Below are 15,400 nucleotides of genomic sequence, written 5' to 3'. Positions count from 1 at the left end.
AATAACAAAATATATCTAACCAGCTCATGTGGAAAACATACTCGTTCTTCAGTCGCAATAACAAATGACGAGACTTACAATTTCTTATTAATTAACTTCCACATAAGTTGAATAATGAATACATCACCACTTCTTTTTACAATGTCAATGAAAAAAAAAAAAAAAAAAAATTCAAGAAGTGGTTTCCAGTAAGTTCTACGATTTTCTTCTGTGTGATTTAAGATTTGGAAAATGATTAAAGGAATCTGGAATTGATGGAGCCAATGTGATCGAAGGAGAACATATTACACGATATAAGTTAAAATCAAATTTAGTAAAAGTTTGTAGAAAACAGAGTAGAAAACAGTTTTGTTGAATTGGGGAAGACTTCTCCCCATAATTCACTAAATAAAGTTTTAACCTTTAAATTCCTGATTTTAAAGAGTGTTTAAAGTTCACTTATTAGAGACTGGAGCAAAGAGAAAGCAAATAGAAAATGGTTATACCTTTTCGTTAACTCCTTTCGCTCTTCCATAGTGTAGAGACTTTTATTAATAACCAAGTAATTAAGGTAAAAATACAAAGCACATATGTATGTAGTTATAAAAACAGAATATGGTACGTCACAACTGATGAAATGATTTTAAGAAAACATACTTTTCGCTGAGGCAATGGACGCATCAACTATGAGGAGCCATGCTCGACGCCAAGGACAATCGAAGCACATAAGCGCAAGAACTCCTATCAACGCGGTTACATACGTTGAAGCAGTACTATAATAGAACACCACCATGTCAAAAGCAGCTTCATCGTCTTCATCTTCTCTTCCATTGCCTTCTTCCTCTGAGCTCTTCTTAGCATCACAACTTCTGTCGGTCGGTGGTCCACAAAGAAAAGGATTGCCTAAGTAGCTGCTCTCGTCGAAAGTGTCAAAATGCCTTCCTTGGGGAATGATCCCTGATAAATTGTTGTAAGATACATCCAAGACACCAAGGAAATCAAGGCTGGTAAGTTGTTGAGGAATGCTTCCTTGTAACATGTTATGAGAAAGATCAAGGCTCTCAATATCTTTCAGTTTGGAGAAGCTTGAAGGTATAGAACTCGACAAGAAATTGTGAGATAGGTTCAACGCATGTAGTTCTGAGAGATCTCCAAGTTCTACTGGGATAACACCACTTAATTTGTTGCTTGACAAATCCATCCCATTCAAATAATCAAGTATTCCTTTAGCGAACCCAGAACCGCCAAAATAAGAATCATACCTTTGCTTCATAGCAAATTTGATCTCAATCTCCTGAAAAGTAAAGTAGTATACCTCAAGCTCATCCACCATGAATGTGGATTTGTAAAATTCCAATTGAAGGATCTCTGTGGTTGCAGATAGATAATTGTAACTAGATTCCTCTCTTCTTCCAAAAGATAAATTGTTGAGGCATGAAGGTATGAAGCCTTTGAGCTTGTTATCTGAAAGATCTAAAATTTCAATGTTGCTCAAATCACACATCTGTCTTGGAATAGATCCTGTTAACTTATTCCCACTCAACAAAAGAATTCTTATGCTCTCGGTATTGACAAACTGCGGGATACTTCCAGAGATCTTGTTGTTCCGCAAATCAAGTATTGTGACACGATCATTCAACAATGTGTCCGGAATTACCCCTGTGAAGTTGTTGTTGTGTAGGAACAATTTTGAGCTAGGAGAATATGACGGTAAGGCTCCCGACAATAGGTTTCCAGACATGTCCAGAAACGAAATGTTCATCAAAGAAGGTGGTATTGTGCCTTGTAAGAAATTGTTTGATACCGATAATATATCCAAATAAGATATTGCTGATATCCAACTTGGTATAATACCTATGAGACAATTGTTAGACACGTCAAGAGCTCGCAATGTATTGTTGGAGCTAAGCAAACCAACTCCAATCTTCCCTGTAAAATTGTTGTTGTCCATTCTCAACACCTCCATGGAAGTGAAGTTTGTTCCTTTAGGAAGAAACTGGCCACCGAATTTGTTGTGAGAGAGTTTCAAGTATTCAAGTGAAAAGCAACTCATAAGAAAGCTCCTCGGTAGCTTTCCAGAGAAGTTATTATAAGAAAGGTCTATGAATTTAATCTTCTTCAAATCACCCAAAGACGATGGAAAATGCCCTCGAAACCCATTTTTTGAGCCATTCATATGTATCATATTCGGAAGCGCACGGCTGATATTATCAGGAAATAACCTTATATCATTTGCTGAGAAATCCAAGAGCTTCAAGCCATGCATTACTGTAGGCATCTGTAAGGTAGTGAACGAATTATCCTGCAACTGTAAGACTTTGAGTTTTGCATTATTCACAAACAGCCAAGCAGGAATGTCTCCGGATAATCTGTTACTAGATAGATCAACTAGACGCAAGTTTTTCTGGTACACGAGAAAGGAAGGTATTTTCTCCAAGTTGCAAGATCGGAGTACAACAACACTCAGTTGGAATTTTGGCTTCCAACTACCTTCTGTCTTTACTTGTACCATATCAGATGTTGACGAAAGTTTCAACACCTCTAGCTTTGTAAAATTGGCAAGTGGATTGAGTGAGAACAAGCCTGTAAAGTCGTTTTCTAACAACGATAGATATTCGAGGACCTCAAGGCTACTAAAATTAGATGGTAGATTCCCACTAAAGTGGTTGGATGAGAGGTCAAGAACTTGTAGCTTGTTCAAGCTACCTAAACAAAGAGGAAGCTGGCCTACAAAATGATTTCCACTGAGATAGAGCTCCCGCAAATTCTTCATTTTACAAATCACTGGATTAAAAATATAGAGAATAATAAGAATAGTTGTATTCCTCTAGAGAAGTCAATAGACACTTCTCGTACATAATCTTAAAAAAGGGTAAACAAATGTCACCTTCTATAGGCGTAGGTCCGTCCAAATCATTGTCACCAAGACCCAAGACTTCCAAGTTAGTCAAATTGCTTAGTTCTGAAATTATTAAAGGCCAAAAATTTTACTTACAAAAAATGATCATTGTCTAACTCAATATCATCTCCATTCATTAATTATATATATAACAAAAAAAAAAGTCCAAGAAAATAAATAAGCTTAGCTTGCCTTGCAATCCCGAGCTAGAAAATTTATTCCAACCTAGATCTAGAGCTTTCAACTTTTTCAGATGAGTTAAGTCTGCCCACAAAACAAAGAGATGTAATATGGATAAGATGATCTTTGACATTGCATAAATTAATTTAACAATTATTTACGGAGTTAAATAAGTTAAAATTTATACTCATGGGATCAATGACAATAACGTAAGAGCAATACCAACCACTCTGCTGCACAGCAAAACAGAGTCTGCAACCAAGTCAAGTTCTGTTTTGGACAAGGCTTCAAGTGACATCAAGCCCAACAACCAAACAGCAAAGCCCAATGCTAATGTGAGACCAGCAGTCAACTTGACTTGGTTGCAGACTATGTTTTGTTGTGCAGCAGAGTGGTATTGCTCTTATAACGTACAATAAAAGTAGATCGTTACCTGGAATGGAACCGTTAAAATAGTTTAGACTCAGATCCAACAGTTTCAAGTTTGTCAAGTCCTTTATTTCTGAAAGGATAATCCAACAAAATATAAGGATAGTTTTGAACAAATTTCCTAAAATAAAAACAAAACGATCTCACCAAACACACACCTTGATAAGGAAAAGGGCCTTTCATGATGTTTGAACGGAGAAAAAGAGTTGTAAGTGAGGTAGCGGCATTCAAATATGGAAAGATGCTGTTGTTGAATCTATTTGAAGAGAGATTCAAAATTTCCAGGTTTTTTAGTGTCCTTAAGCTTTGATATCCTGCAATTGAAAAAAAAAAAAGATCCGGTTAACAAAGTATCCAAAAAATTAGAAGGGAAATATTACAAAAAAAATGTTTCCAAATAGACACCAAAGATAACATCATAGGAAAAATGTTTCGAAATAGACACTAAAGGCTAAATAGAAACCATGATATACTGGTATACCTTGAACATCATCAAAGAAGCCATTAAATTGGTTAAAGAACTCGTTCTCGCTGTATTGGTTCCCTGATGATAAGTCCAGACTCCGAACCTCTTCAAATGGATGCAGCAAAGAAAGGTTTAGGAAGGAATACTCTTGAAAGACCATAAAACCCACGGAAAGCCCGATAACCCGAGTGCTTGTACGATTGCATTCAATACCCTCCCACTGGCAGCAATCGCTCTTTGTATCATTAGTCCAACTAGTGAGAACATAATCAGAGTACCCTTCTGCACTCCTCGAGACCAGAAATTTCTTGAGCTCCAATAAAGCACTCCTTTCTTTCTGAATACAACTTTTGCATCCACGTAGCTGCCCCAACAGTAATATCACCCATATTAAGTACTGGCCCCAGAAAAGCTTCCCATCCATTGCAAATAACTTTTTTTTTTTTTAGAAAAAAAAGAAAGAAGAAGAAACAAATGATATGAACTCCAAAGCAATTTAGGAGTGTGATGTATATAATCGCATATTTAGAAAAGTTGAAGTCTCTCTGTTGTTAAAAACACTTAAAGTCATGGGTAATGCGTTAAGTGAGTGATCACTATCATTTACTTTGAATTGTATGATAGGCCAAAGTCAAAGTCTTTGTAGAAAATGCCCACAATCGGATGATGACATATGTGTGTATTAAGGCCACGACATAAGTAAACACAAGCCAAGCAAAGAAGATAAACTTATTCGTGGGTTTATTATGTTCACATCTCATGCTTCTAAGAGAAGTTAAATCAGAAACAGAGAGATCCATAAAGCAGAGGATACTGCTATGCTAGCCAATGCACGCACAATGGATTTGCCTCTTTAAGAAGTTCCTGCAACAATATGTAAAGATATTTGTTATCTGGCTCTTGGAAAAGAAAATGTTACATTTCCCATAAGAAGTGGGACGACGCTAATTCCCCCGTAAATTTTGTTGTTTTATCGTATTTATACACAAAATTTTCGGGTGTACTCATAACTACATGAACTAATTTATAACTTTAATTTACTACATACATGTGGTCAAAACCTACAAATTTTAAAACGCTGTTAAGTACACCGTTAGTGTAGCTGAATGCGGAAAATGGTCATTTTGGACCCGTACAATTTCAAAAGTGTCCATTTCTATCGGTACAAATTCACAGTGACAATTTATATCCGTACCCAAATAAAATTCAAATTTCATATCCAAACGTTATAATTTGTGCCGATTTCATAGTTCACACTAACAAATGTTAGTCAATGCTAACAAATGCTGACTCAAATCATCAACTCAAACAAAAAGAAGTTGGCAATTTTTTCCAGTTCCACAATAGAATTCGATGAAGATGTAGTTTATGAAATTCGTTTCAGTAGATCTGAATAGGCACATAGACACGCCGGTTGTTCTACCTCAACTACGAAACCCTAGAAGATGATATTCTTTGCTTCTCTGCCGATTTTCTTGTAGGATCTCTTCATCTTTAGCAATTAGCACTCTTGAATCTGCCATCAGTAGAAACCCTTTGATCTCTCTCCATTTAACGGCTAAATTTTAAAAACATAAAGCATATCATTTGGGGGAAACTGATGGCCATTGAAAAATAGGAAGAGTGAAAATTGTTATAAAAAAGATTTAGTACAAAATAAAATAAAAATAAAAAAAGGTTTTGTGTGTGTTTTATGCAACGCTCCTTTTTTTTTTTTTGCACAACAATCACAACCTCTATATTGATGTTTGAAACAAGTAAGGAAAAGCATTTTACTCCAGAAAAAGAGAATCTTATAAAAAATAATTCGCGAGCAACATTTCAGATCAGTAAAAAAAGAACTACCTAAGCTTAAGCTCGAGAAAACTCAGTATGTATACAACAACATATTGTCAGAACAGAAAAAGAGTGAACGATAATACTCGGCGGATGCTTCCCCATGACTTGACTTGCTCCCCTTATTTATGCAACGCTCCTTTTAACTACAGAGGTAACAGTTTAGTCCAAAGAACGCCGTTATGGAGAAAAAACGTGCTAGTGTAGAAAATAAAACGTCAGAAACACGTGACAGAAGAATCTTATGTTCTCTCGTCTTATCGTCTACCACCATAAGGAAGGAAGGAAGCAAGTACGTACATAACTTGCTGTGAGTAAACAAGTGTGCACGTGCATTTATTTGTTGCCTTAATCCGTGTTGACGTGACAACTTTCCAGTGGTCCTATCCTCCTCATCCTCTATCGATAAAGCATTATGAGTTAGGAAAGAAAAGTCAATTACATGAATTGATTTCTTACCTTTTAATAAATAAATAAAAAACACAAAACAATTATTATTTCCACGAACTTTCATACATGTTTCCGAATATTTTTAGTGAAATAATAACCAACAACAACTTTATCCAACTATTTGAAGAAAATTTAAAACTGATAAGACGAACCATTCCAAATCTTTCTCCTCTTGCAAAAGTTTTCTATAGAGACAGAGAGAGACCAAGTTTCTGTTGTTGTATTAACCAAAACAAACAAGGTACGGAAGTCATCACTCCAATTAGAAATAGCCACGTAAGCATTAGCCCGCGGAAAACAGACCATATGAATCACACGTGAGGTTCCTCGAACACGGATTTGCTGCGTTTGATGACCGAGTCGCTCTTTTTTTTTGTTTTCTTAATTAATTTGTGTGTTTTCTTGGAGGGTTTCTTTCTTTGCTGTCTTTGATTCTTTTTTAATGTTCTCTACGTTTCCGATGCCTTATTTAGAAGACATATACGCTTTCTATCTACGTATATATATAAAAGTAGGCTAAAAGATATCACCTCCTTCATACATTTTTTTATATCTAAAAGAAACAAAAAAAAAAGGAGAAAACCCCAAAATAAAAGAAGAGGAATAAATTCTGAAACCTATGGCAAAGAAGGTGAGGAAGCTTCACGTAGCGGTGAAGCCGGTGAGGCTTGATGGTTTACCGTCTATTCCCGGTGATCACGAAACGGCGGCAAAGAATCTTTCTACGATGGTGGAGGTGAAATGGAAAGGACCGGTCTCCGGTTTCGGATTAGGCCTCGTCCCTTTTTACCGGTCTAATCGACCGGTTAACCATACGAGCTCCAAGCCGATTGCTTTAGGCGTAAGCCATGTAGAATGGGAGGAAGCGTTCGAACGCGTTTGTTGCATCGTTGGCCCATGGAACATTTCCTTCAATGTCTTCTACGTGAGTTTTTTTTCTTAATTATCTCTTTTTTGGATGATTAGTTTATTAAATTCAATTAGTTGAATTCATCTATATTTTTTTTTGTATTAGGGAGAGACAATGGATGCGAAAAGCAAGAAGTCTTTGGTCGGAAAGGCGTCGTTGGATTTGTCGGCGTTAGCGTCGAAGCTTGAATCGACGGTGGAGAAAAAGCTTCTGGTTCGGTCAAAAGGTTCCGTGCTTTCGAAGGAAGCAACACTTGTGGTAATTAATCTGGTCAATTTAAATTTTAATCACATTTTTTTAATCCCAATTTGAATCATTCTTGTTCTCATTGGATATTAAATTAATTTAGAAAATATCATGGAAAGGTTTTGAAGACTTTTTTTTAATGAAAAAAAAAAGTAAATTAATTATCTAATCCTAATCCTTAATTAATTAAGACACGCGGTTGTTTATTTAATTTAGGTCAACGTGACTTTTTCCGAGGTAAGAACCGAACCAGACGACTTTATACAACTTGGTCAGGTCTCCGTTGACTCAGCAATTCCGACAAAGATGTCAAGTCGTCGCGGCGGTGTAAGAGATTATGATTCGTCTTCATCTCCAGCCACCGCGCCTAGTTCAGGTGGACGTAGTCCAATTGTGGAAATCGGGTCATCTTCAAGCCCGGATGAGAACCAGTCTGAACCGGGTCAAAAAGCCGTGTTTAATTGGTGGAAGAGAAGACGGTTAAGCTTTTCTGTGACATGGAGAAGAGAACCGGTAAGTATTTTGGTTTTCAGAATTTTCAAAACCCGGTTCGATAATGGTCCCTAACTGTGCCGGTTTGTTTTTGCAGAGAGAGGATGAAGTTACAAAGATATCAACGGCGGAACAAGAAAAGCCGGCGGCGACGGCAGAGACTGATTCATCAATCGAGGCAAACAGATGGGTGGTGAAGGATATAGTGAGCCGCGATGGCAAATCGAAGCTTAAATCGGAAGTTTACACAGCGTCGATTGATCAGAGAAGCGAACAAGCCGCCGGAGAAGCAGCTTGTGCGGCGGTTGCGGTGGTGGTTGCTCATTGGTTCCACGCGAATCCTAAACTTATCAACCCTTCAGGAACAGAGTTCGATTCGTTGATCAGGCAAGGCTCTTCTTTATGGCAATCTCTTTGCGACAAAGAATCGTATCTAAGATTGTTTCCAAACAAGCATTTCGATCTAGAGACTATCGTTTCCGCGAATTTACGACCGGTTAGGGTTTGTACTGATAAATCATTTACCGGGTTATTTAGCCGGGAGAGATTTGCTTCGTTGGATGGTCTGATGTCGTTTGATCAGATTTGGGATGAGGTGGAGAAAGAGGTTGCGTTAGCCTCAAGTAATGGTGAAACTAGGGTTTATATTGTGAGCTGGAACGATCATTTCTTCGTGGTGAAGGCAAATTTAGATGGTTATTGCGTAATCGATTCGTTAGGGGAGAGATTGTTCGAAGGTTGCAAGCAAGCTTACATTCTAAAGTTTGATGATTCGAGTTTGATGTATGAGAAAGACATGTCGTCAGAGAAGTTGGTTTGTGAGGGTAAAAAGTGTTGTAGAGAATATATAAAGAGGTTTCTTGCGGCTATCCCGGTGGCGGAATTGGCGGCGAAAGAGGAGAAAGGGAATGTAGTGGATTTGTCTCTTCTTCATGAGAAACTTCAGATTGATTTGCATCATATTATGTTGACTAGTGCTGATTAGAGTTTTGTTTTCTGACTATTGATTGGTGACTCCTTCGTGTAGAGTTGTTAAGATTGTGAGATAGAGTGAGAGTTTATTTGTGCATATGGTTCGCTAAAATAGTTACCTTGAGACAATGTGTTGGAAAAAGTCAAGGAAAAAGGTTTTTATTTGTCCTGGCTTTGGTACGTTGTTTAAGAAAGTGACAAATGGGTCTTTCACCAAATGACTACATATACGTATAGTACACTAATCCGGGCGTTCTTAGAGATGGTGATTGCAGCTGCATCAGCTAAATTCACCAAAGAAATGAGGAGTTCTGGTTTCTTCGAAAATGCTTACACATTTGTTGGTTACTAATATGTTATATGATGGAGAATTGGACAAAAGATTTTTAGATATCATTTCTTTAACAGATTGACCTGGGAGGTAAATCAACTTTTTTGCTGTTATATATTCTAAACATAGCTTCGTATTTGTTATTACGTCTAAACTTCGTAGGAGGTAATTTGTCGTTTCTTGTAGACAAGAGTTGATCCAAACATTTGTCGAGACAAGATCAATGCTCAATGTCGAAACAGGTATCAAAAAGATTTTAGATTTCAAAGACGTATTTGGGTCAGTTTTAATATTAGCAAAGCCACCCGTATTTCCATTTTTTTAATCTTTGGCAAGTAAATGATATTCGAAAAGAGTAGATTTCTTGAAGTTCATACAAACATAGTGAGTAGTGTTAATTGAAACTATATACATGGGCTGAAATGGCTTTAAAAGCCAAGGAGCTCTGGCCATTTGAAACCACTAGCCCAACTCACCGTTGACGGCCTTACCCGCTCCACAACGTGCATGGTACACATATAGTGTCATGCTTTATTCATCTCTGTTTGACGTTTGATATGACCCACTAAGCTACGCGTAAGAACTTACCATATATAATGCTTCATACTGTGGAGTTTTTTCCACTCCAAGAGTGGATATAGAGTAGCCGAAAATCTGGTCCATAAATTTAGCAAAAAAATGCCCTGTCCCATATCCCGTTAAAGCCGTATATTTTCTTGATTTTGTAAAATATCATCCGAACGTAACCTCGTTTGTATATTCTGCAAATTGAAAAGCTTCGAATGATCAACATAACTTCCAGTAACAATGATTTTTTAAGTAAATTTATGTTCCACAATCAAGTTGATGGATCACTTTATTGATTGACCGTCAAATTAGGGTAAAAATTGTGTCCCTTGCAAGTTATTGGTCTCGGGCAAATACAAAATTATCCAAAGATCATTCAAATATGAAGGATCAAGAAACAAGTCTATAATTTGTTATAATTTTAGTCAGAGGTCTAGTCGTGATGATACTTCTCTATCCATAAAAGAGAGCATATATAAGACATAATCTGATCCATTCGATTCGTTTTCCGATAGTAACGTCCCTTGAAAACTTTGACAAAAAGAGATTCATGAAACACGAAAGTTGTTCACTAATAAAGCCAACTGTATCCTAAACCCAACACCCCCTTCCCGTATACTTTAATTTGCATATTCTCCAATCCATCTATGTAGCTATTGAAGAACTTATTGTCGACAATTCGAGCAGTACCTCGCTAATTAATATATAGTGGTTATTGATTTTGGGAGTTTGTAACAAGTCATGACATATGTTGGCATAGCCACAACAACTGATTGCAAAAATATTCATTCTTCTCTCCATCCAAACTGCTCCAAAAATTTGAATAAAATTTTCATTTATAACCAAATTATATCGATTGTTTAGCAATATTAGTTTGTTGGCTCTTTCAATATCATTTTTTAGTATATTCATAATAGTCTTACGGTTTTTTTCCCCCAAAAAAAATGATATTAATGATAATGATAAATTTATCCAGAAACGTTTACGTGACCTGGTTACGAAAATGAAACAACACCCTTACCTGAGTTGGTCATGAAGAGACTCCAGCTTAGCTTTTGCTTTTTAATATTCTCCACAGGCAAATTATATAAAGGAATCGTCATTTTTCTTACATATTCATTTTAGTGGACGGTGGTCCATCTTAGCTGTCAATATATCTATAACTCATTGGGTCACCTAACTCTTTTCTTTTAACAGAGACTTCCACATACTTCTCGTGCTTTCATTTTCCAATCTCAACTATAACAAGATGTTACTTAATAGGAACCCTACTAAATAATGGTAAACATCACTTGGAATATTATAAGATAAAGTAAGAAAGCGACAGATCTGTTTCACCTAATAATTTACAAATGAGCCAATGGCTTCAAACTTCAAAGAGTGGCTTATGTTTCACTTCACCTGTCTATTTTGGACAACACAACCCAAATATAATGTCCTTTGGAGACTTTCCAAGTCAAAACTACCCGACAAAAGTGTTCTCAAGTAACTTTAAAACAGTGGAACACAATGAAAGATATCAAAATATTGTTATACATAAGGGAATCAAGATTCTCAAGAAAGTGTACATAAACTACAAATCAAACTCGAGTAGAGAGACGAGGAAGAAGATTGAATCGTTTTAACGACAATCCAGGAATATAATTATAAAAAAAAAAAACACGAGATCAAAGGTGAAAGACGAGTCATCTACACATATATGAGTGGGTGCAAAAAAAAAAACAGAAAGAATGAATCAGTAAGGATTGTTGTAATAATACCCCGTCGGAGGCGGTCCCATCCCGTTGACAGGTGGCATTCCGTAAGCTGGAACTGGACCGTTGTTCATCTTCGCCAAACTGGCTTGACCTCTCATGCCTTCACGCTGATATTGCTGCCATAGCTGCTGTTCTTGATTCAGAAGGTATTGCTTCTTCTCCATCTCGGCCATTTGGACATAAGAAGGTGGAGGAATGGTTAGCGAAGCTGCGAACGGGTCTTGGTTCACTTTCTCGACTGTACCATCTGGTGCAGGTAAGGCCAATACTTGAGTATTGGTTTTGCCCGGTAATGGTAAAGCTACGCTGCTCGCGCTTCCACCTGTCAATTGCGAGGTGCTCACATGTTGTCTGACCATTCCTTGATCGTACATACCGTTGAGCAACAAGTTATCGAACCCACCGCCCAAAGCCGCTGTCTGTTTTTCTAAATTACTAGCCGTTTCAACCAATGCCAATTCCCAATCAGCTTTACCAGGTTCAGCAGCAGGATTCTGCCAAGCTGAGGTCACTCCATTCGAGGAGAAAGCTTCCCATTTTCCGTTATTACCAGGTGGACCAGCAAAGAGAGCAAGCGCAAACTTGTTCCCTTGGTCATCAGCAGTGACTTCATCCTCCCTCAAGTTAACTAAATCCTCAAACTGCGGTTTTTGAGGCAGAGGCTCTGGTTCAGGAGGGGGTGGAGGAGTGTAATTCTCAGGAGGAGGAAGAGCTTTGATCTCATTCATATCAGGTTCAGGCTCCTCTTCTTGAACAGGTGGAGGAGGAGCTTCAATCTCTTTCCGCTCAGGACTCATCCCTCTCTTCGCTCTATCTCTCACAAACTCTTCCAACGTCTCCAACAACTTACCAGTAATCCTCTGAACTTCAGGATACTCAGACGACCTCGCCACACCAGTTTCTTTACACCAGTTATAAAACGCAATGACCTCATCAATCTGTTTCGCCGCGCTAGCATACGCATCGAAAGCCTTGACGCAATCTGTATACTCCATATCGAAAAACTTATCCAACAAAACAGCCAAAACCTCGCAGATATCAGCATACAGCTTAAAACTCTCCCTCACAACAGGATACAACGCGATCAATATCATCCTACTGTTCTTAGCTAAACCAGTTGGTCTCAATGACAAAAACCGATCAAGCAACCTTTGCAAATGACCCATCTTTCCAAAAATCCTTTCGGGTGTCATCTCCCTTAAAGGCGTAACAGATTTCTTCTCATCTCTTCCTCCTCCTCCTCCTCCTCCTCCTCCCATCTCAGTCATATCTCCGTAAGACCGAGATCTCTTAGGTACGCCACCATAACCATTATTATCTCCTCTGAAATCACCACCACCACCGTTCTCATAATCATAAGATCGCGGCGGTGGTGATCTGAAATCATCTCTTCCTCTCCCGTACCTATCATCACCATTATTACTATGATGACTACTGTTGCCACCACTATTCACCGACACACCACTCTTCCTCTCAAACAAAGCTAACTCAAGCCTCTGATCCAAATAGCCAGCATAAGTCCTAACGAAAGCAGAATGATCCCAAGAACTCGAATGCGCTTCGTCGCGAAAATCAGACATGTTTAACATCCTCGTACCTCGTCTTGTCGAGTAAAGAATCTCCTCTTGGAAAATCGGATCTCCTTCGTTTAGAAGTCGGTGCACGAGCATAAGAGCCTTGAGAGCGACGACCCAATCGCGAGTCTTGCTCAACCGCCGCGAGACGGAGGTAACGCAGGCGAGGATGTAGCCGCGAGAGAGAGAAGTCAGGTTTAAGATCTCGCGGATGTATTTCTCGCTGGCGGGATCGTCGTCGTGGCTTGTAGCTTTGACGATGGCTACTTCAAGATCTGGAGCCATGTTGCTTGCTACTTTAGCTATTCCTATGCTTGTTTGGTCCTTAACCGCACCGATCGCTTTTCGAATACTCGGCGCCATATCTCCGAATCACGATTTCGAAATCTCTGAGAAAAAAAAAAAGTTAACACAAACAATTCAAGATTCGTGCGTTTTGATTGATAACGGGAAACACACAATTTGAAAAAATTCGAAATGGTGTTTGATTTTTTTGTTTTGTCTTGAGCTATATTTAGAAAATACCGTTTGGGATTGAGAGAGGTGTTCCTTGGCTAGATCTACGGAGGAAGATTTCGTCGGAAGAACAAAACGGTGTCGGAGTTGTTAGAGATCTTTTTAGATCTGTGGAAACGCCAAATTTGGCGGTGTGAGATTCGGGGAAGGAGTAAAGGAGGAGGCTGGGAGAAAGAGAGAGAGAGAGAGATTTAAGAGGAGAGTTGGAGTCTGTGATGACGTGGCGATTTTTAAGTCGTTGATCTTGGAGGAAGGAGATGCGAAGTTTTNATGCGCTTCGTCGCGAAAATCAGACATGTTTAACATCCTCGTACCTCGTCTTGTCGAGTAAAGAATCTCTTCTTGGAAAATCGGATCTCCTTCGTTTAGAAGTCGGTGAACGAGCATAAGAGCCTTGAGAGCAACGACCCAATCGCGAGTCTTGCTCAACCGCCGGGAGACGGAGGTAACGCAGGCGAGGATGTAGCCGCGGGAGAGAGAAGTCAGGTTTAAGATCTCGCGTATGTACTTCTCGCTGGCGGGATCGTCGTCGTGGCTTGTAGCTTTGACGATGGCTACTTCAAGATCTGGAGCCATGTTGCTTGCTACTTTAGCTATTCCTATGCTTGTTTGGTCCTTAACCGCACCGATCGCTTTTCGAATACTCGGCGCCATATCTCCGAATCACGATTTCGAAATCTCTGAGAAAAAAAAAAAGTTAACACAAACAATTCAAGATTCGTGCGTTTTGATTGATAACGGGAAACACACAATTTGAAAAAATTCGAAATGGTGTTTGATTTTTTTGTTTTGTCTTGAGCTATATTTAGAAAATACCGTTTGGGATTGAGAGAGGTGTTCCTTGGCTAGATCTACGGAGGAAGATTTCGTCGGAAGAACAAAACGGTGTCGGAGTTGTTAGAGATCTTTTTAGATCTGTGGAAACGCCAAATTTGGCGGTGTGAGATTCGGGGAAGGAGTAAAGGAGGAGGCTGGGAGAAAGAGAGAGAGAGAGAGATTTAAGAGGAGAGTTGGAGTCTGTGATGACGTGGCGATTTTTAAGTCGTTGATCTTGGAGGAAGGAGATGCGAAGTTTTTTTTTTTTTTTTTTTTTTTTACAGGAACTGTCGGGAGCTGGGTGCTTGTAGTTGTCGGGAGGTTAAAGATTTGTGTAATTTATTTGCTTAATTACAGATTCATTCTGGCTTATGATTAAAATTTAACAGAAAATAAATATTTGTTTCGTTCAAAAGGAGAAAATATTACTTCTTTTTTAAAGTGTGGAAAGAATTGAAGTTCGAAAGCGTTGAAAATATTATTTTTAAGAAAAATATATGGTGGCACTAGAATGGGTATGAGCTGGAGCCACGGCCTTTTTGTATATGATTTATTTATGTCACATGTTTATACATCTTTGTGGACTAATAAAAAAGTGAGATGTATGTAAAAAATCAACTAAACAAACAAACCCTAAAAAGTAAAAATAGTTAGATAACCCCTTCACTTACCGAAAACAAAAAAAAAAAAAGGAAGTAAAATAATCCCTCTGTGACATTCGCTATCCCCCCAACCCAAAGTCTCTCACCATTTGCTCACTCGCCAAAGATTTGTCACCATCCGGAATTTGTTTACACTTCAAAGGTGTGTTACCCGTCCGAAAACACTCAAAGGAAGTTCCGTTCCGCCTACTCTTTTGAAATCTTTCATCCTCCAACGGCTCTTCTAGAGTTTCTACTATCTCTACAGGACGAGCAACCATCCATACGAGGTCAATTCTCAGATTCATTACAGGTTTTGGATCCATATGTTGCGTTGTG

General features: G+C 38.5%; 3 protein-coding genes across 4 annotated transcripts; 1 reads left to right on the top strand and 2 right to left on the bottom strand.

The window, feature by feature from the left end:
• On the bottom strand, positions 507 to 4,808 carry LOC104752177 (receptor-like protein 12). Of its 2 annotated transcripts, XM_019238147.1 has the most exons (6): positions 3,969 to 4,808; positions 3,646 to 3,801; positions 3,492 to 3,560; positions 3,071 to 3,142; positions 2,867 to 2,941; positions 507 to 2,763 (listed from the first exon to the last, which is right to left on the bottom strand). In XM_019238147.1, the coding sequence occupies exons 1-6, from the start codon at positions 4,375 to 4,377 to the stop codon at positions 623 to 625; spliced, it is 2,922 nt and encodes a 973-aa protein (XP_019093692.1). In that variant the 5' UTR covers positions 4,378 to 4,808; the 3' UTR covers positions 507 to 622. The 2 variants fall into 2 exon arrangements, with proteins under 2 accessions (XP_019093692.1, XP_019093693.1); XM_019238148.1 differs by lacking the exon at positions 3,492 to 3,560.
• On the top strand, positions 6,614 to 9,077 carry LOC104752178. The gene is made up of 4 exons (XM_010474244.2): positions 6,614 to 7,164; positions 7,255 to 7,407; positions 7,612 to 7,908; positions 7,985 to 9,077. Exons 1-4 carry the CDS (start codon positions 6,859 to 6,861, stop codon positions 8,870 to 8,872), a joined length of 1,644 nt encoding a protein of 547 aa, XP_010472546.1. The 5' UTR covers positions 6,614 to 6,858; the 3' UTR covers positions 8,873 to 9,077.
• On the bottom strand, positions 11,244 to 13,811 carry LOC104752176 (putative clathrin assembly protein At2g25430). The gene is made up of 2 exons (XM_010474240.2): positions 13,614 to 13,811; positions 11,244 to 13,477 (listed from the first exon to the last, which is right to left on the bottom strand). Exon 2 carries the CDS (start codon positions 13,449 to 13,451, stop codon positions 11,493 to 11,495), a length of 1,959 nt encoding a protein of 652 aa, XP_010472542.1. The 5' UTR covers positions 13,452 to 13,477; positions 13,614 to 13,811; the 3' UTR covers positions 11,244 to 11,492.

Source organism: Camelina sativa, chromosome 16 (genome assembly GCF_000633955.1).
Source record: "Camelina sativa cultivar DH55 chromosome 16, Cs, whole genome shotgun sequence".
NCBI classification, from domain to species: Eukaryota; Viridiplantae; Streptophyta; class Magnoliopsida; order Brassicales; family Brassicaceae; genus Camelina; species Camelina sativa.
Note: the sequence above shows the minus strand (reverse complement) of the source record. Positions and strands in the feature narration are given on the sequence as shown.